At 49.0% G+C, this 20,891-nt stretch overlaps 1 protein-coding gene across 1 annotated transcript; it reads left to right on the forward strand.

Annotated features, from left to right (window-relative positions):
* The first annotated feature begins 14,095 nt into the window (after positions 1 to 14,095).
* LOC139839276 (uncharacterized) lies at positions 14,096 to 14,515 on the forward strand. Its single transcript, XM_071829323.1, has one exon. It carries the CDS (start codon positions 14,096 to 14,098, stop codon positions 14,513 to 14,515), a length of 420 nt encoding a protein of 139 aa, XP_071685424.1.
* Positions 14,516 to 20,891: the final 6,376 nt, after the last annotated feature.

Raw genomic sequence — 20,891 nt, forward strand, 5'->3', positions numbered from 1 at the left:
AGACAAGAAGCATAGTAGCAAATGACAGAGCAAGGGAACCTCGTAAATGATGGTACTGTCCAGAAAATTGGATCATTGGGCACAAATGCCAACCCATGATAAAGGCTGTCGAGGGTACTCCTCGTCAATGCCCTCCGATAGGGGCTTAGGGTTGATGGAATCCTGTAGGCTGACTCGAGACATCGGTTCACAGACAAGCGGGGAAAGCGATTTACCCAGGTTCGGGGCCCTCGATGAGGTAAAACCCTTACGTCCTGCCTGTCTGTTCTTTGATTATGAGAATAATGGGTTACAATGGGGTGCCGAATAGTTCGGCTGAGATCTAGGCGAGATTGCTATTGCTAGGGTTACCTAGCTCTAAGCTTTTCCTGGCTAAGGTTGCTAAGATTGTTCGTGTCCTTCGGCAGCCCCTCTCCTGGCCTTTATATAGGAGGCCAGGTCTCAAGAGGTCTAACCGAATACGACTAGTTTTACAGTAGTTTAGATCCAATCTTTCCTTGTTTGTTCGCTTCCTTGTCTTGCCCGTCAAGGGATCTTCTGGTGCGCCGACCTAGTGGCCCATCTAGCCTTCGGGTGTCTTCATGGGCCTCCAGTTGGTCAATACAGGATAGGGCAACGTCGGTTACTCGAAGGGTAATGCCCACGTCAGTAGCCCCCGAGTGTCTAGCCGAAGATAATTCGGGTAGAGACTAATGCATGTCCTCTTATGATATTCTTCTCCTTCATTATTCTTATTCATCTTGATTATGCTTCATCTTCCTCTTATCGGGTGCGCGTCAGCGCTCCCGATGGGAGTAGCCCCCGAGTCTAGGTACGAATGTTTGCAATCCGTGCGTAGACTCAAGTTGTACTACTCGAATACTTTCCTCTGCCGAGTTTTTCGCAAGGCTTCATAGGTCATCCGATATATTTTCTTCACGCAAGGGATAATGAGCAACGTGCCCAACTTTTGTTGGTTAACTGCCGACGGCAAAACAACGTTACTCTACACAGAATCAAGTCCCCGGGCATGATCCTGGAGTGCAAAAAACTTTTACTAGATGTACATCATGCGCTCCCGATGGGAGTGTCTGGGTGTAATCGTTTGAGTGCAGACTCAGTCCTTTTTCCTTCGACTGCTCATTCTGTCGAACCTTCTTTTTATCGGATGCGCGTCAGCGCTCCCGATGGGAGTAGCCCCCGAGTCCAGGTTCGGATGCTTGCAATCCGTGCGTGGACTCAAATCCTTCATCCGATGACTTTTAATATTTCCTTCGAATGCTTCCAAATTATGACGTCATTGCTGACGTGTTACTGCTGCAGGCTAATTTGACAGGTCCATCATGACGAGCTAGCCCTAGCCCTGTTCAATCAGTGTTTTAGGGCTTGACCACTGTACGCGTAACGACCGAGGTGGCTCCTCGATTTTCGCGCAATCGTGGGCGTAGTGGGCCGTCAGTTCCTTCCATTCCTCAAGTGCCACGTACTTAGGGTGACTTCTTTTGGGCTCCTGCTTATGCATAAGCCAGCTTGTAGGAAATGGTGGGGAGAAACTGTGGTGAGAAGAATCTCCTAGAAGCTAGGTCCTCCTATTCTTTTGGGCTTCTACCAATTTAGCTTCTTTGATGTGTTGAGTTGTAAAATGTCTACAATGTCCCTAAATTGTATATAGATCCTAAATAAGTTATAATACCATACATGTGATAGTTTTTAGTGAAGAATGAACTATAAATAAATAAATAAATAAATAATTATGAAAATTCTAATAATGATTAAAATATGGTGTCATAATATAATTCAGTACATTCCAAAATAGAAGAAATGTCTTAATATTTTTTTCATGAATACAATACAAGAACTCCTCGGACAACCAAACTTGCAGCAATGTCCTTTCCGTAGTTGAGTCAACAAGATAGTATTTTCCAAGTTGAAAAAATATCAAAATTTTCAATAAATTATTCACTATATCATATATGTAATGTACAAGCACAGATTTGCAAAATTATCACTAAATTTGTGCCCAGAACTATAACATAGTGTACAAGAAATGCATCATATATCCAGGAACGATTTGATATCAATTTTTTTATTGAAACTAGCACAAGCATTCACATCTCAAATGAGGGCAGATAAAATTTGGGCATGCCTCTGAAATTTGAGGTAGTCTATGAAGCAAACAGCAGCGGCGAGGTCGTCATCGAGCGGCCGATTTTCAACCGCCGGCTGCGAGCGGCGGGGCGTCTGCGAGCGACGGCGAGCGCGGGGCGGCTGCGAGCGCGGGGCGGCTGCGAGCGACGACATGGATCGAATCGAGATCGAAATCGTTGGGGAAGATGCAGGGGCCGGGCCGTCCTTGATGCGTACGCAGGAGGAGGGCACCGTCCTTTGGCGTCGGTGGGGAAGGTCGATGCGGAGGGAGGACGAGGTCGCCGGTCCGCCGCCGGGCCGGAGCGGACAGCTCGTGGGCAGTGGATGCAGGGGCGGGCGCCGTCCTTGATGCGTCGGCAGGAGGCGGCGACGCAAGGTGAGCACAGGAGGGGCGCGTGGGGGAGGAGGTGCGGCCGCGCTCCTTCCCTTCCGGAGCTGAACGGCGGCGGGTCACCGTCCCTGGATCGGCGACGGCTTGGGAACCCTAGCTCACGAGCGGTGCGGGAGAGGAGGGGCGACTCTGCGAGGCCTGCGTTTGTACCGATTCAACGAGAAGCTCGGGAAACTGCCTCGGACCTGTTTCTGGCTACGTGAAGAAAATGGGCTTCACAGTGGGGGGAAGCTGTCCAGAAACTGGGCTGATCTTTTGGGCTTCAGCGGTTTGGGACCTAGAAGCTGAGGTAGAAGCCCAAAAGAAGTCAGCCTTACTCTCCCCTTAACTTCTCCTTAAAATTTCCAAAGGCAAAAAATTCTCAATCTTCTCCACGGTTCCCGCAGCATCTCCTCGTTCTCCCTCTTCTCCCTTCTTTCGCCATTGTCGCGCCGCCGCCACAGTTTCAATCTTCCTCAGATCTCGCGATGGTGAAGAAGAAGAACACCGCCGCCGCCGCTAACTCCACCAGCGGAGGTGCTGCTGCCAAGTCCTCCTCTTCTCTTCCGAAGGGGAGCGCCCCGAGCGCCCCTCCCCCAGCTCCGGCGCCGCCAGCGCCGTCGGGCTCGACGGTCAAACCTAGGGACTGGGTAGCTTCAACCGTCACCAAGCGTGACGAGAAGAGGTCCCGAAGCTTAGGATTGATATCCTCCGACACGGGTGATGTGATCCTTCCAGGTGCGATTTCTCGGCCTGATCCTCCCGCGGGATTTTCTGTGATGTTCTTATCTTTTCTTCATCGAGGCCTTTCACTCCCCTCTCATGGATTCCTCCTCCATCTCTTGCGGACGTACGAGATCCAACTATGGCAACTCACCCCCAACTCAATCCTCCATGTTGCCGTGTTTATCACCCTTTGCGAGGCATTTTTGGGTATTGAACCTCATTTCGGACTGTGGAAGAAGATCTTCTATGTGAAGAGATACAGCAGTAGTAATGGATACTTTGTCACCGGAGGGGTAGGTTTCGTTGCCCGCTCAGAAGTTAATTACTTCAATTTCCCAATGAGAGAGTCTGTGCAAGGATGGAGGCTGAAATGGTTTTACGTCAAAGATTCCTCGTCACCCGAGTGTCGACTCCCCTGCTATGCCGACGTTTCTGAAGCCAAGCGTAAGGACTCTTGGAAGAACATCCTCTCAGCCGACGAAAGGGCTTCAGCCGAAGAATTGTTTGCCAAATTCCTTCGAATCAAAGAGGCTGACGGCCAAACTATGATTGGTACAGAGGTGGCAGCAGTTTTCCTAAAGCGTCGAATCCAGCCAGTCATGGCCAGAGTTCACCCGATGTGGTTGTACTCAGGCCCAAAGGATGAGACCATGATTAATGCTGCCGATCTATCAGAAAAGGAGTTGCTTGATGAAGTTCGTCGTCTTACTTCCTTCAACCAGGAAGATTCGATCCCGCTAATCTCTTCTTATGCTCCCCTTGACGTTGATCATCCACCATCAGGGGTATCTTCCTTTCTTCACATCTTTATTATAGCTTCTTGCTCAGCCGACATGATTACCTTTGTTCTTACTTTTTCATTTTTCTTTGCCAGATCCCTATGGCTTCTGAAAATACACGTGATTCGCTGGATGATACTTCCGAGGGGAGAGGCTCCTCAATCCCCATAGATTTTCACACCACCGATGAAACAGGTCTAGAGGATGAATATAACGGTCCGATGAATCTTGAAGTTTCCCACACTGATCTTCGCCCCTCAGCCGATAACACTTGTATCGCAGATGAATCAGTGCGTAACGTCGACACTGATCATGATACTTTTGTTGATGCAGCTGCTGATGGGGCCAGAGTTTCTCCTGCGAAGAGATCAACCGGCGGCTTTGCCGATGAAGATGATCTCTTCGATATGTAAGTAGTTCTTCTCTGAAAGTTATACTGTGCCTTTTTTACCTTTCATACTCCTGTTATAATCACAGTCGACTGTTTTCTTTTACAGTGATGAGGGCTTTATCGAGCCTCCTCCTAAAAAGGCCAAGTCTGATGCCGTTTCGCCGGTCGTGGTGGCTTCCGAAGCTTCGGCTCCTAAGGCTGCCCCCGTGGCTCAAGCATCGACTGCGTCTTCCCTTTCCAAAGGGAAGGATATTTCTCCAACTGCTGCTACTGCGGCTCCTTTTTCTGTAAGTTCTCTTCTGATCTTAGTACAGATTTCTTGGAGCGTGCCTTGTTTAATTGTTTTTCTTTCTCTCTTAAGGACCTGCGCAGCGTTATCTCTTCTCTGGAGGTTTTCGCCTCCCGATTCACTTCTCTAGAGGCTGACAAAGTTTGGCTGCAAGAGGAAGTCGAATCTTCCTCCTCAAAACTGGATGGCGCAGTCAAGATAGCTGCCGCGGCTCGCCAAGAGATTGATTCTCTGAAGGATGAGCTGGCCAGACTGAAAGGGAAGCTGAAGGAGGAAGAAGCATCCAGGCTGGTGGCTGAGGCTCGAGCAGCCGAAAAGGATGAAGTCCTTCGCCAATCTTCTTTGGCCTTGCTTGGTAATTCCTAACATACTTCTGTCGAGTGACATTCTTATGGATTTAAACTTTTTGTCAATGACTGAATTTTCTCCTTCCTTTCTACTACAGAGGCAGCAAACATTCCTGTCGATGCCCTGGAAAGAGTTCCGAATAACTCCCCAGCGAATGCTGTGTCAACGATTCTCGCTTCTCACCAGCTTACACAAGAGCTTCTTGTGAAGGGGAAAGGTGCTCTGGCGCGGATGCACTCGATGATCTTTCCCAAGATCAAGCAAGAGAAGACCCTGGGACAGTTGATCGATACCTTCGCGGTTGATACCAAGGAGGTCATCGAGGTATTCAAGCGTACATCACGCACTTTTGGTGCTGTCCTTGCCTTCCAACTTATGATGGGTTACTGCTTTAAGGGTGACATCGAAGAAATGACTAAGGGGCTTCCAAAAGAGCAAGACGGGCAGCCTGTTGATTTGAGCACCTTTAAGGCTTCTGCTCTTACTTGCGCCCGTCATCTTCTTGAGCTGGTTTCATCAAGGAAATCGTCGACTGGCCCTAGTTCATCGACTCAAACCAGCTCCCTTGATTCTTTTAACAAACTTGTGCCTTGAGCTGATGCAAAACATTGTTCTGCCGCACAACTCATGCTTTGTAATAAACTCCGTGCTAGCATTGTTGTTAGCACACTTTTGTTATGATATCACTTTCTTGCACTTCTCCCGATGGGAGTTATTTTGGATGTTTGGCTGTGCCATATCCATCACTTATTTATAACCAGTATTTTTTGCAGGTCTTCCCAGTACCCTCGTTTGCAGACGACTCGTCGGGTGCGCTTCCTGAAAGCGATCGGATCCAGCGCATGAAAGACCGGATCACGCAGATGGAAAAGGACTTACGCAGCACTTATGCTTTAGCTGCCATCATCAACAAAAAGAGCGAGATTGCAGCCGACGTGGAGCGGTATACTCTTGGCGAACTGCATAAGGCTACCGAAAGTTTAAACTGTAAGTTTCCTGATCCCTTTGCCTCTTTGCTAGCAACTTCTTGTCTGAGTCTTGACTAACTATTTTGGCAGTCATAGCATTGAACCATGCGGAAGAGAACAAACGGATACACGAGCGGGTACATGCTTTGACTCAGCTGTCCTCATCCGAAGAAATTTTCTGGCGGGAACACTCGAAGGCCTCGGCTGTCGTCAAATTTCAGGATCGAGTACACCAGGTCCACCAGTTCTTCGACAAGTGCTACAAGGCTATGAGGGTAGTTTGGAAAACAATGTTTCCTCTGAATGCAGTTCCTCCTACCCTCTTGACTTTGATGTCTGAATTTGGGAGCGCTAAGAAGGTTCGGGAGCTGGTAAGATCTCAAGTCTTTGCAGGGGCCAAGTGCACGCTTTCCCTTGTGCTTGCTTGTTATCCTTCGGCTTGCTTGTTGTCTATTGCCAATGCAACTGGTGACCTCGAGGAGTTGTACCCGAAGGTTTTAGCACCTGCCCATATAATTGTCGACAGGCTTGAGGAGATGTCAAAGGTACCTGAGGAAAAGGAAACTCCGCAAGGGTGATGTAAAGGTGTAAAATTACTTTTGTAAATTGCTTTGGCTAGTTCTTCCGAGTGTTCGGATTTTTAAGCCGCAACTTTTTTGTCTTGGTTGATACATGAATATGTACTTTTACCATGCCGTTGGCAAATACTCAAAGGGGCGAAGCTTAATTGCCCGTTGGATGTATGTGTAGTAGTTGGTTAGCAAATCATTATGAGTGATCAGCTCGTGTTGCAGGTTTTGCTAAACCTGTTGTATGCGCAACTTTGCTTTCAACCGTTTTTAAATTTCGACAGTCATTCCCGAATTTTTTGGGTGTAATGATTCTGCCGATGAACCCGTTGTTCCATGATATTTCCATAAGTGAAATATCAAGCATGGGTTGTGTGTAAGTTTTCCAAACTCTTGCTTTGTACGGCACTCGTAGAGGCATCTGAAGCAGAGGAGCGGATTGAAGTCCTTATTCTTCTTTGCAGTGCCCGTAAAGGTTTTTGTCCTGAGCGCTATCTTCTGCCGCACGTTAAATTATGCCGCTACTTGGCGGCAGCACGGTCATAGATGCTTTAGATTACTGCAATATTTTAACAAGAATCGGAACTTAAGTACTTATTGATAGGGTAAATATGAAACTGGAGGGCGAAAACAAGAGGCCCTGTGTAAAGTAAAAGGGGAAAAATTTAAGAACTAAGGGAGTGTTTTATCAAGAAAGGGGTTCTTCTCTTCTTCAGAAGGATCTTCCGGTTTCTTCGTCATGCTGGTGGTCGCGACAGTGCTGTTGATTTCGCCAGATGCTTGAGCAGCAATTGTTAGTATCTTGCCGCCTCCTGCATCTTCTGCCGAAACTTTTTCTGCCGATGCTATTGCTGCTGGGCCTTCAGGGGCTGGCTTCTTCTTAATTTCCTGTCGAGTTTTTCCTCCTTGATTTCTTGTATCGTCAGCTTGGGCGGGGGGTCGACAGTATCTCGCCGTGGCCCAAATTTAGCAGCAATCCTTTGAAAGTCACGGTCACAATTGTCCGAGCGTGAAAAGCTCCCATAGACTGTGATGTTTGTTCCATTGTTCCCTGGCATCTTCAGCTTGAGGTATGCGTAGTGCGGCACGGCCATGAACTTGGCGTAAGCTGGTCTCCCGAGTATGGCGTGGTACTGTGATTCCCAGTTCACGACTTCGAACTCGATCTTCTCCTTCCTGAAGTTGTCGGGTTTACCGAAAACGACATTCAAGTAAGCTTTGCTAAGAGAATGCGCTGGTGAAGTAGGGAGTATCCCATGGAAGCGAGTATCTGAATCCTCCAGTATTCTCATGGTGATCCCCATACTTTGAATTGTGTCAAGGAATATCAAGTTGAGTCCACTTCCTCCATCCATGAAGACTTTGCTCATCTTGAACCCTCCTATCTGTGCTTCGACCACTAGGGCGGCGTGCCCTGGCTTTGGTATGGTCATCGGGTGATCCATTTGACTGAACGTGATTTCCTGAGACGACCATTCGACATATTCAGGAATGTTCGCCATGACGCTTTCTGCCAGGTTGATTTCTCGGGTGAGCTTCTTCATCTCTCTCCTCGAAACACCTGTCCTGTGAATCATGTTCATTTGCCCACGTGGCGGTGGAAACGCCTCGTTGGGTTGATGAGGTTGAGCTTGCTGGACTTGATGCTGTGGCGGGGGTGGCGGTGGTGGTGGCGGTAGCTGTTTCTGGCCTGCCTGCTGGATAAGCTCATGCATATCGAGGAACTACCGACAATCCCTGAGCAGGTGGCTAGATTTTACTTTTCCATCCTTGGAATCGGTATAAGAATGTAGGTAGCAAGGGGCGTTGATCTGTTCAGCGTAAGGCAATTTGGGAGTTCTCTGAGGTCGTGGTTTATAGTTGCCACGGTTCCCAGAGTCGTTCCGATTACCGTCCTGCCGATCGTCTCGCCTGTTGTCGTACCGATCATCCTGTCGATCAGAGTAACCTGCGGCCACTAGGTTGTTGTCATCGTAACTGCGGTTCTTCCTTCTCTTACTCCGGTCCCTTCGACCACCCGAATCATTCTTCGGCTGGTCATCCTCTTAAATCGTCATTTCTTGCTGCCGTGGTTTTCGGACATTGTCTTCACCATCGGCCCAGCTGTTGGCGATTTCCATTAGCTTGGTTATGGTCTTTGGCTTTTTGCGCCCAAGCTCTTCTATATAGCTTTCACGTCGAATGCCATCGCTGAAAGCGTCAATTGCCCTATCGACAGATACGTCTTCCGCAGCATTTAGGAGTTTGGTGAACCTCCCGATGTACGCGCGCATCGACTCCTTCTGCTTCTGTTGGCAGTGCCGTAACTCCTCGATCCCGACGGGCCTGTTGTAGGTTGCTTGAAAGTTAGCAACAAAAGCTTCTACTAAGTCATCCCATGACTTGATGGAACCCTTCGGCAGCCCTCTGAGCCAGGCTCGTGCTGAGTCCTTTAGGTAAAGCTGCAGACATTGCATTGCTGCTATCTGATTCCCTTTTTGCAGAATTACTGTCTGCAGATAGTCCTCTATCCAGGATCTTGGCTCCTGCTGCCCATCGTATTTGGCAGCGTCGGTAGGTGTAGGTTTGAACTTTTTGGGTGGCATCGCCTCCCGAATTTTGTAGCTCAGACAATCGGCTCCTCTAAGCTCGCCGTCGTTCTCCTGGGTCTCGTCCGAAGAATCGCTGTCAAGTTCTTCTCTCATGGCGCGTCGTCGCCTTGCTTTGTCAATCCTGCTCTGTGTGATTTCGTCCCGAGCGTCTCTTGCGCGATGTTTTGACCCGCTGGCCTGCAGGGTCTTCTCTTTCAGCGGAACTAAATTATGTCCTAGTATCGCAAGACTCTCCAAAGCACCGCGGTGGGCCTGAGCCATGGATCCTTCAGGACGCTGGTTAATGAGGTACGCTGCAAGATTGGCTGTTGCTCCTGCGATGGTTTTTGGCCGTGGCATGCCTGCGGTGTCCGTGGTCATGAAGGACTTGGTCAAGTTTGATGTTATCTCCCTTGCATCATCTTCCGAGAGCCTGGACATCCTCGATCGATGTTTGCCCTTCGTCGCTCGCTGGACCGGTCTGCCGCAGATAGTCATTTCTCTAGGGTGGCTTGCTCCTTAGACAGGCGCTCCCGATTTTTCTCCAATATGGAGCGGTAAGCGTTGAGCGTACCAACCGTGGTTCCCGCCGAAAGCGGTGTGTTGTTGAGCACGGCTGCCTTGGCTGCTGCCCACTCTTCTTCTGTAATGGTGTGGTCGCTGTTGTCATTGCTGGCGCTATCTCCGAAACTAGCCCGCCTGCTGGAACGGGGGGTGCGTTCCCCATCTCCCCTGTTGGCGACGTAGACTTGGAGGGGCGCCACTCTTCGGGTGTCTCCTCGGACGACGCTACCGATGTTGTCCTCTCCCGACGAATAGTAGGCGTTGCAGATGAATGGCGTGTCGCTTGACCCTAGTCCATGCCTGGTGTCGCAGTTTCTGCAGTAGTACGAGGTCATCTCCGAGGGCACGGGGTCATCAGATCCAACTGACATGGAAGATGCCGAGCGAGGAGTCGACGGCGCGGACGGACACGACGGGTTTTCTTGGCCAGCCGAAAGGTCGGGTGTCGATGACGCACTTGGGCTTGTCGATCTGGAGATAGGAGATTCCAGTAGCCGGAGAATTCCCTCTGAGTTGACATTGTAGTGGACGCTCCCGAACGCCATGTCCATGTTGCCTTGCAGACCAGAGAAGGTGGAGCGAGACGATTCGCTGTGCGGGGTGAATTCGTAGGAGCCAAAACGGATCGGGCTTCCCAGATGAGACGATGATGGTGCTGATGAAGCTGCTGATGACATGACGGGTTCAGCCGATGTCCGATCTTGTGCCGACAGGGTTCCCACAGACGGCGCCAATTGTCGAGGGTACTCCTCGTCAATGCCCTCTGATAGGGGCTTAGGGTTGATGGAATCCTGTAGGCTGACTCGAGACATCAGTTCACAGACAAGCGGGGAAAGCGATTTACCCAGGTTCGGGGCCCTCGATGAGGTAAAACCCTTACGTCCTGCCTGTCTGTTCTTTGATTATGAGAATAATGGGTTACAATGGGGTGCCGAATAGTTCGGCTGAGATCTAGGCGAGATTGCTATTGCTAGGGTTACCTAGCTCTAAGCTTTTCCTGGCTAAGGTTGCTAAGATTGTTCGTGTCCTTCGGCAGCCCCTCTCCTGGCCTTTATATAGGAGGCCAGGTCTCAAGAGGTCTAACCGAATACGACTAGTTTTACAGTAGTTTAGATCCAATCTTTCCTTGTTTGTTCGCTTCCTTGTCTTGCCCGTCAAGGGATCTTCTGGTGCGCCGACCTAGTGGCCCATCTAGCCTTCGGGTGTCTTCATGGGCCTCCAGTTGGTCAATACAGGATAGGGCAACGTCGGTTACTCGAAGGGTAATGCCCACGTCAAAGGCCTTACAGGTAATTGAAATGCAAGGCATTGACCAAGATATTGAGATACGGGCAGTAGAGGAGGTGCCACTACAACCTGTTGACATGCAGCCAGCACCACAAATAGAGGCAGCCCCTGATGTCAGGAGAGCAAGAACAACTCATGAATATATCATATGCAGCTTAAAATGGATGTACTGGTGACTCCACAATCTCTCTCTTGCTTAGACTGAATCGAGCCACAACAGTTGCCTTAGCTGATACTGGTAGTACTGACACATTCATGGACCTAAAATTTTCTCAAACTCACAATATTCCCTTATCTGCAACCAACCAGAGGAAAGTCAAAGTAGCTGGTGGTGGTACCCTATCCTCTACTGCTATAGCTTGCAACTGTCAATTCAGTATACAAGGCCATAAATTCACCACCAATTTCAAAATATTGAAGCTACAAGGATCAGATATTATTCTGGGGGTTAACTGGTTCAAGCAGCACAACCCAGTCACTTTTGATTTCCTCAAGAGGCAACTGATGATTGGAGTAGATGGCCAGGTTCTTACACTAAAGGACCACCTCTTTCCCACAAACAAGCGCCTTATCTCATCTGAGAAATGCAACAAATTAATTGCCAAGGGAGCCTCAGGGTACTGGCTCTGCAGTGTGCAAACTGAGACTCTCGAAACTGAAGAAATACAGTCACCAGTGTCTGAGCCAGTCAGTATTCTACTGCATCAATTCCAGGATATTTTCCAGCCACCAGTGGGCCTGCTTCCACCAAGAGATTGTGATCATCAAATTCCCTTGTTACCTGATGCCAAACCACCTAACATCAGGCTCTATAGGATGTCACACAGCCAAAAGAATGTTGTTGAACAAGTGATCAAAGAAATTCTAGAAATAAGAATAAGCAAAAGCCCTTTTTCTTCTCATGTGATATTGGTTAGGAAAAAGGACAAATCTTGGAGACTCTGTGTAGATTTCAGAGCTCTCAATGCCTTAACTACCAAGAAAAATTTCCCATTCCTGTTATAGAGGATTTACTAGATGAATTGCAAGGAGCAGTGATTTTCTCCAAATTTGATTTAAATTCTGGATATCACCAGATAAGAATGCATGAGGCAGACATACACAAGACTGGTTTCTCCACACATCTGGGGCACTATGAGTATCTGGTAATGCCCTTTGGCATGTGCAATGCACCTGCTACCTTTCAGGAACTAATGAACACCATATTCTCCAAATACCTGAGACAGTTTGTTCTGGTATTTTTTGATGATATTCTCATATACAGTAAATCACAGGAAGAGCACATAGAACACCTGAAGATTGTCCTCAACATTTTCAGAGTGCATGACCTCAAAGAAAAAATATCCAAGTGCCACTTTGAGCAACCACAGATAGAATACCTGGGACACATTATTTCTGGAAAAGGGGTGGCCACTGATCCATCCAAAATACAAGACATTGTCAATTGGCCAGTACCTCAGTGGATCAAACAATTAAGAGGATTTCTAGGACTCACTGGTTACTACAGAAGATCCATCCTTGGTTATGCACACATCTGCCAACCATTGCATGTTGTCCTGAAGAAAAATGCCTATCAGTGGAATTCTGAACAACAAATGGCATTCCAGCAACTGAAGCAAGTCATGTCCTAGCCACCACTATTGGCCCTACCTGATTTCAAGCTCCATTTCACCTTGGAAACTGATGCTTGCCACACTGGTTTAGGAGCAGTACTAATGCATTAGTCAAGAACCTTGGCTTATTTCAGAAAATGCTTGGGTCCCAAAAATGCAGAGAAGTCAGTATATGAAAAAGAGGCCATGGCTATCCTGGAAGCACTAAAAAAGTGGAGACACTATTTTCTAGGGAACAAACTGGTCATCAAAACTGATCAAAGCAGTCTCAAATACCTAGCCAGCCAGAAACTATTGGAGGGAATACAACACAGACTAATGTTGAAGCTCCTGGAATTTGATTTCTCAATCCAATACAAAAAAAGGTGTGAAAATAAAGCAGCAGATGCCCTGTCTAGGAAATTCCATCCAGTTGAACAAGCACCTACAGAAGCACAACAAACCACTTGCATGGCAATTACTCTAGCAACACCAACATGGGCAACAGATATCACTAACTCCTATATGGGAGACCCTGAATGTTCCAAATTGTTACAAGAAGTGGCTATCAACCCTACCGGTCATGCAAATTACACAGTACAAACTGGAATTCTCAGATTTAAGGGAAGAATAGCTATTGGTTCCTCCACTGACCTCAGGAAGAAACTATTTGATACCTTTCATTCTTCAGCTATTGGTGGTCACTCAGGCAACAGGGTTACTTATCAGAAACTCAAACATCTATTCTTATGGCCCAAGATGAAGCAACACTTGGAACAATTAATAGATGTCTGTCCTGTGTGTCAAATTTCAAAGACTGAAAGAGTACAATACCATGGCCTGCTGGATCCCCTCCCAATTCCAGCAACAAAATGGGCTGCCATCAGCATGGACTTTGTAGAGGGACTGCCCAAGTCACATGGAAAAGATGTCATATTGGTGGTAGTAGACAGACTAACGAAGTATGCTCATTTCCTTTCTCTAGATCATCCATACATTGTGCAAAAGATTGCCCGAATCTTCATGGACAATATTCTGAAGCTCCATGGCCCCCCTACTGTTATAATCACAGACAGGGATAGAATATTTCTCAGCAAACTGTGGACTGAAATATTTTCTGCCATGAAAATTTCCTTGCACTTCTCCACTGCCTATCACCCAGAATCAGATGGGCAAACTGAAAGAGTCAACCAATGTATGGAGCAGTACCTTAGATGCATGGCATTTCAAGAACCAAAGAAGTGGAGTGCATGGCTACCAGCTGCAGAATTATGGTACAATACTAGTTTCCACACAGCCATCAAAATGTCCCCCTTTGAAGCCCTCTGTGAGTACCCCCTCCCTTACTAACAGAGTTACCCACTCCGACGACACTATCCACTGAAGCTCAACAAACCTTGCTGGAAAAAGGAGAATATGATCACCATCTTGCAACAAAACCTGGCAAAAGCACAGCGCACCATGAAGAAGTATGTTGATCACAACAGAACCCCAAGAAGCTTTCTTCTCGGTGACATGGTATATCTGAAAATGCAGCCACACAGAGAATCTGCCTTGGGCAGGGGAAACCCTCTGAAACTTGCTTCCAAGTGGTATGGGCCATTCAAAATCATTCAGACAGTGGGTCGACGTGCTTACAAGCTGCAATTGCCGGCTGGTACTCTGCTCCATGATGTCTTCCACGTCAGCAACCTCAAGAAGCACATTGGAGATACAACAGTGCCAAACCCAAGGCTGCCCCTACTCACACCGACTGGTAAGCTCAAACAATCCCCACTAACAATCTTGCAGCGTCGCCAGGTACCAAGGAGCAATGGAGAGTACGAGGTGGTCGTTCCACAGTGGCTGATCCATTGGGAGGGCATGACGGAGGAGGAGGCGACATGGGAAGATGCTGACTTCATGCAAGCTACATTCCCGTCGTTCAATCCCTGAAGTCTTGTCTTTAGGAGGGGGAAGTGTCAGGAACCGTCAACGACATCGACACTCCATCGACAACGGACGGTCCAGATCACTCGCTTCACCAATCAACGGCCAGGATGTCTTTACCTTTTTGAACCGCTACTTTCGTGCGCTAAGCATGTTTATGTTGTAATAAGCACAATCTGTTAATCAGCGTGGTCCTGCTCTTCGGTTATAAAAGAGTAGGAGAGGGAGGATGGGAGGCACGCTAATAAAAACATAAGTTATTTTCCTTGCCTTTTTTTACTTTTCCATGTCGTAGTTGCGTAGATCTGAGCCGCCTGAGCTCCCCTTCTTCCTCCTCTCTAGTCGGCACCGTCAGGTGATGGGATTCGTAGCATAGAAAACAAAAAAAATTCCTACCGCGAGAACGCAATCCAAGCCAAGATGCAATCTAGAAGACGATAGCAACGAGGGGATGAACGAGACCAACCCTTGAAGGTTTCCAAAGCCTACGAGATTAGATCTCGTTGTTGCAGAAGATGATCACTTGTGCTTTCAAAAGCGCGTAGAAGATCTTGACGGTGCCACAATCGGGCAGCACCTCCGTACTCGGTCACACGTTCGGTGTTGATGAAGACGACGTCCTTCTCCCCGTTCCAGCGGGCAGCGGAAGTAGTAGATCCTCCTCGGAATCCCGGCAGCACGACGGCGTGGTGGCGGTGGTGATGGAGAACTCCGGCAGGGCTTCGCCTAAGCGTATGCGGAAGTTGTATGTGGAGGAGAGGTAGCTAGGGTTTGGGGAGAGGGGGCTTGGGCGCCGGCCAACTAGGGGCTGCGGCCAAGGGTGGCAAGGTGTAGCCGGCCCCTCCCCTATGCTCCTCATTATATAGGTGGAAATCCCCAAGAGTTGTAGTCCAAGTCTTCGAATAAGACCCCAACAACAAAACCTCCCAAAAGTGGGAAATCTACTCAAGGGGGGAGTCCTACTCAAGGTGGGGCTCCCACCTTTCCTTGAGGTGGGTTGGCCGGCCACCAAGGTGGAGCCCACCTGGGACTCCTCCCCCTTAGGGTTTGGCCGGCCATGCAAGATGGAGTCCCTCCGGGACTCCACTTCCCATGGTGATTTCTTCCGGACTTTTCTAGAACCTTCTAGAACCTTCCATAAATGCACCGGATCATTTCCAAACTTGGAAAGTGACTTCCTATATATGAATCTTATTCTCCGGACCATTCTGGAACTCCTCGTGAAGTCCTGGATACAATCCGAGACTCCGAACAAAAATTCGAACTCCATTCCATATTCCATATCTACTTAAACGACATCAAACCTTAAGTGTGTCACCCTACGGTTCGCGAACTATGCAGACATGGTTGAGACTTCTCTCCGACCAATAACCAATAGCGGGATCTGGAGATCCATAATGGCTCCCACATATTCAATGATGACTTAGTGATCGATTGAACCATTCACATACGATACCGATTCCCTTTGTCACGCGATATTTTACTTGTCCGAGGTTTGATCATCGGTATCTCTATACCTCGTTCAACCTCGTCTTCTGACAAGTACTCTTTACTCGTACTGTGATATGTCATCTCTTATGAACCATTCATATGCTTGCAAGCTAATTAGACGACATTCCACCGAGAGGGCCCAGAGTATATATATCCGTCATTGGGATGGACAAATCTCACTGTTGATCCATATGCCTCAACTCATACTTTCCGAATACTTAATCCCACCTTTATAACCACCCATTTACGCAGTGGCGTTTGATGTAATCAAAGTACCCTTTCGGCATAAGTGATTTATATGATCTCATGGTCGAAGGACTAGGTAACTATGTATCGAAAGCTTATAGCAAATGAACTTAATGACGTGATCTTATGCTACACTTAATTGGGTGTGTCCATTACATCATTCACATAATGACATAACCTTGTTATTAATAACATCCTATGTTCATGATCATGAAACTATGATCATCTATTAATCAACAAGCTAGTTATACAAGAGGCTTACTAGGTACTCCTTGTTGTTTCCATAACACACATGTATCAATGTTTCGGTTAATACAATTATAGCATGGTATGTAAACATTATCATAAACACAAAGATATATAATAATAACCATTTTATTATTGCCTCTTGGGCATATCTCCAACATCAGGAACTCCTGGGTCCTGACGGGGATGCGAGCAACCACCGGCACCTAGGTGGTCACGCGGCCGCCGCCGGGGACGAGCTGCATCTCGCAGCCACCAGCGTCGAGGGCGTCGCTTGACCAGGATGCGAGCTGCATCTCGCAGCAGCCACCGTCGAGGTCCAGGCCATGTGGAGAACCGGTGCTGCTCGTTCCTCCTCCTCCCCACAGGCCGCAGCAGCACAAATGCCATGGCCGCCGCCCCCACCTTGGGAACGCGGGCGTCGTGTGGTCCGCCCAAATCCATCGCCTATTCCATCGCTCGTGTTCAAGTTGGTGGGGATTTTTCCTGTGTGGGTGAGGATGGGGACTTGTGTGGACGAGAGGAGAGCGGTGTGTCGGTCGGCACGTGTGTATGGTCCTCGCTAGAAACTCTTCACACCACGCGATATTGATTCGACGGAAACGAGTGAGCACTCTGTAAGATGAGACGGTGCCCTTCACACCGCGTGATATTGATTCGACAGACGTAACGAGTGAGCACTCTGTAAGACGAGACGTTGCCCTGGCACGGAACAGAATTCAGGCTTGTTTGGACGAGAGGAGAGCGGTGCGTCAGTCGGCACGTGTGTCTGGTCCTCGCTAGAAACTCTTCACACCGCGTGATATTGATCCGACGGACGTAACGAGTGAGCACCCTATAAGACGAGGTGTGTGCCCTGGCACGGAATAGAATTCAGGTTCTTAATTTCCATGCCAAAAACTATATGGCTTATATTTACAAGTTGATGAAGTATTATATGGCAATCCGTGGTGTTGGTAGGTTTAAAAAAAAATCCGGTTGGTCCTTCCTCTTCGCCCGTCAAAATCATCATGAGGAGGCGTATGTCTCCCGACTTGGCACCTACCTAAGCAGAGACCAATCCGTGTACGTTCTGATTCATCGTGCGACCACAACAAGAAAAATAACAAACCAAAATCGGAGAGAGAGCGCAACGCACCCACGCGACCATAACGGATAGTAGAAAATAGCAAAACAAAATGGGAGAGCGAGCAGCGGGGCGAGCTGCAGCTTGCTGCGGGGCGGAGCTAGCACGGCGTGGGTGGCGCGTAGCGCAGCGTGGGTGGCGCATAGCGCAGCGAGGTTGCCAGGGAGCAGCCTGGGCGGCGGCTTGCGCCTGGGCGCTTGCTTGCGTGCGCGGCCTGGCCGGGTAGTTGACCTGGGGCAGTGAGGATGAGCGGGCGGACGTGCGGCCTGAGCGGCTTGAGCAGAGCGGAGGCTTGGTGGTGGCGCGTGGGCGGCAAGCTGAGGAGCGGAGGCGGCTTGGCTTGGTGGGCGCGCGCTGCGTGGCGGCTAGCTCGAGCTGGTGGTGCGGTGCTGTGGAAGATGCTGCGCGTGTAGCTGGTGGGGCTCGAGCGGGAGTTGAGCGGGGCGAGCTGCAGCTTGCTGTGGTGTGGATCGAGGCGCAGGTGGTGCGGCGGATCGAGCGGAAGCGGCGGCAGCGTGAGCGCGATCCCGGTCGGCCGAAGCGGATGCGAGGTGGAGGCAGCCTGGTCGAGCGAGCACGGTGGCGTGAGCAGGGCCAGGGCGGAAGCTGGCAGTTGGTGCCTGCGAGGGAGCAGCGACGGGCGATTCGGAGGTGGAAGATGATGGCCGCTCGGGCCAAGAACTGCCCGAGCTATTCTTGCTCAGTTCCTCACGAAAATGGACCGAAAATGCTCAAATCTGGGCAGAAATTGATGAAATTGGACAGGAAAAGATGGGGGATTTGTAGATCAACACCAGTAACATCAGATCCGTGGACCAAAACCACAAAAAACGCAACAAATTGCAGATCCAATTTCGAGCTATTTTTTGGGGCAATATTTTTGGAAAAATTTTGGGCGAAAATTGGAGAGATTTGAGGGTCAAATTCGTGGCAACCTTTGCTCTGATACCATATGATGCGGCCTAAGGCCACGTGGGTTGCGCGATCTCACGAATTGACCGAGGGAAAGGCGGGGGAGAGGAAGAACACGAAGAACACGGCGAAGAACACGCGAATGCACGCAACGCAACCCGATACAATTCCGGTTTACTCCCGATAGCCCGAACCACTATCACGATAGAATCCCTCAAGGAGAGACACGAGGTAGAATCCCCGAGAGAAAGACCGATATACGATCTATGGAGTCACACGTGTGAGAGACCGCGGTAGAATCACAAGTGCGAAAGATAAATCATATAAGAAGTGCCTTGATACAACTCATAGATTTGTGTCTAAGAGAGGAGGGGGTTTTCCTAATCCCGGAGGGATGGTGGAGGCATAAGCCAAGTTCTCACTCAAGTTATGTCTTAACCTAATGAAGGGGGAGGTGGGAGCCTATATATAGGGAGCCACTAAGGAGGGGTAGTTTAGGCATACAAAGGGATAAAGGGTTCAGATTTGATGCTCTTTGCAGTGGGGCGGTAGTGTCGGTGCAGGTAGGGCGACATGGCCGTCATCCTTAGGTGTAGTGGTAGGGCGGCAGTGCCGGTGGGGATGGGCGGCGGTCTTGGGTCGTCTGGACGGCGATCTTGGGCCTTCGCGGCGCGTCCCCTTCTCCTTGACGATCTCTTCCATGCTTCCCATGACCTTGACGTTGACCTTGAGTCCTCGAGCCTCCATGGCGTCATCCACTTCCTCCATACTCGGCGATGCATACCTATCATGGTCATGACGTAGGATGAAGTAGCATACCATTCAGGAGAGACATTTGTAGGAACGCATAAAGGAGAAGATTCACCTTTGCGTGACGTGTAGATGTTGACGAATATGATGCGGTGGAGACCGAAGGTCGCCCCGTATCACAGGGAGAGTTTCAAACAAGAGATACAAGCATAAGCCAGCACATAGCTTAGGATAATTGCACAGAATCATGGCAGTAGCAAGGCCAAGCTAGTCACACATCAGCGGCAGCTAGAATCCATGGCAGCAGCACAGCACAGCAGCATACGCGCATCCACAGCAAGCACAGCAGCAGAGCACATAGATGTAGTAGCAGCAGCACAATAAGCTGGATGACAGGGCATCCAGAGGAAGGAGGAGAGGAAGAACAGGTATCAGAGGAGAAGGAGGAGCACATACCGGGGAGGAGATGGTCGACACGGTCATGGCGGCCACGGCGGCGCACGCCAGGGCACACGGCGGCACCAGGCCTGGCCAAGCCAAGCCACGGCCACCACCACAGCACCCCAGCGCGGCACCACGCGCCCAGGGGAGCGCCAGGAGGAAGGTCCACGGCACCTCCAACGCGCGGCGGCGGTGAAAGCCGAAAGCCTGGCGCACGGGAGGGTCGATGGCGAGCAAACGGGGATGCGAGCGCTAGATCGACGCGGACCACCATGTCCGCCGTCGAGAGGCGGTCCATATCCGCTCCATCTCGTCGTCGGCAAGGGCAGGAGGCGGCCGGAATAAAGCGGCGACGGCGGAGGCGATTTCGGCGTCGCAGGAGCTGAGAGGGGATTAGGGTTAGGGCGACGTGGGGGAGACGACGCGACTGGGTCGGTTGGACCGAGCCTAGTGGGCTGGTCCAACCTAACCAGCTCGACCGCCTGACAGGTGGGCCCAAGGGGCAATTCAGTAACTTCACAAATTCAATTAAACCAGAAACTTTGAAATTAAATAGAAAATGGATAAAATCTCTAAGAAAATAATTAAAAATATGAAAACTGCTCAGCATAAAATTTTCTATCAGAATAAAATATCAAAAGGAATTATTGAAGACAACTAAGAATAAGTCCTAATTTGATGATTATAATAATCATTTAAATCACACTTTATATTTTCAATAATGAAAATAAGTCCATAAATTCTTTTGGACTTTAAAAACACCTTGACAACATTTCAAGGTTGTATTTTACCCTAAAAAGAGTATCCCCAAATTATTCATAGTATTAACCTCTCACATGAAATATTAACGACATCGGAAGGGGGAAACAAACCCTAAAACTGGAATCATGCATCAATGCTTCTTTAACCATTGCCCTTATCGGACAATGATGCTATTTTTCAGCAACAGAGGACAAGGGTCAGTCCACACCATCCAACTGCAACACTTTGCAGTGTTCAGGCAAGTTCATCACTTGCTCATGTCATTTGAGTATTTTTACCAAATTACTTGCAAAGTACTATGTTTATCACTATTGCATAAAAACCAAAACCACTATTTTCATAACTATGAATATGACTATGTGGTGGGCAATGGAACCATGGATTGTGTTGATATGGTGGAGGTTCCAT

This window comes from Lolium perenne, chromosome 4 (genome assembly GCF_019359855.2).
Source record: "Lolium perenne isolate Kyuss_39 chromosome 4, Kyuss_2.0, whole genome shotgun sequence".
Lineage (NCBI taxonomy): Eukaryota > Viridiplantae > Streptophyta > Magnoliopsida > Poales > Poaceae > Lolium > Lolium perenne.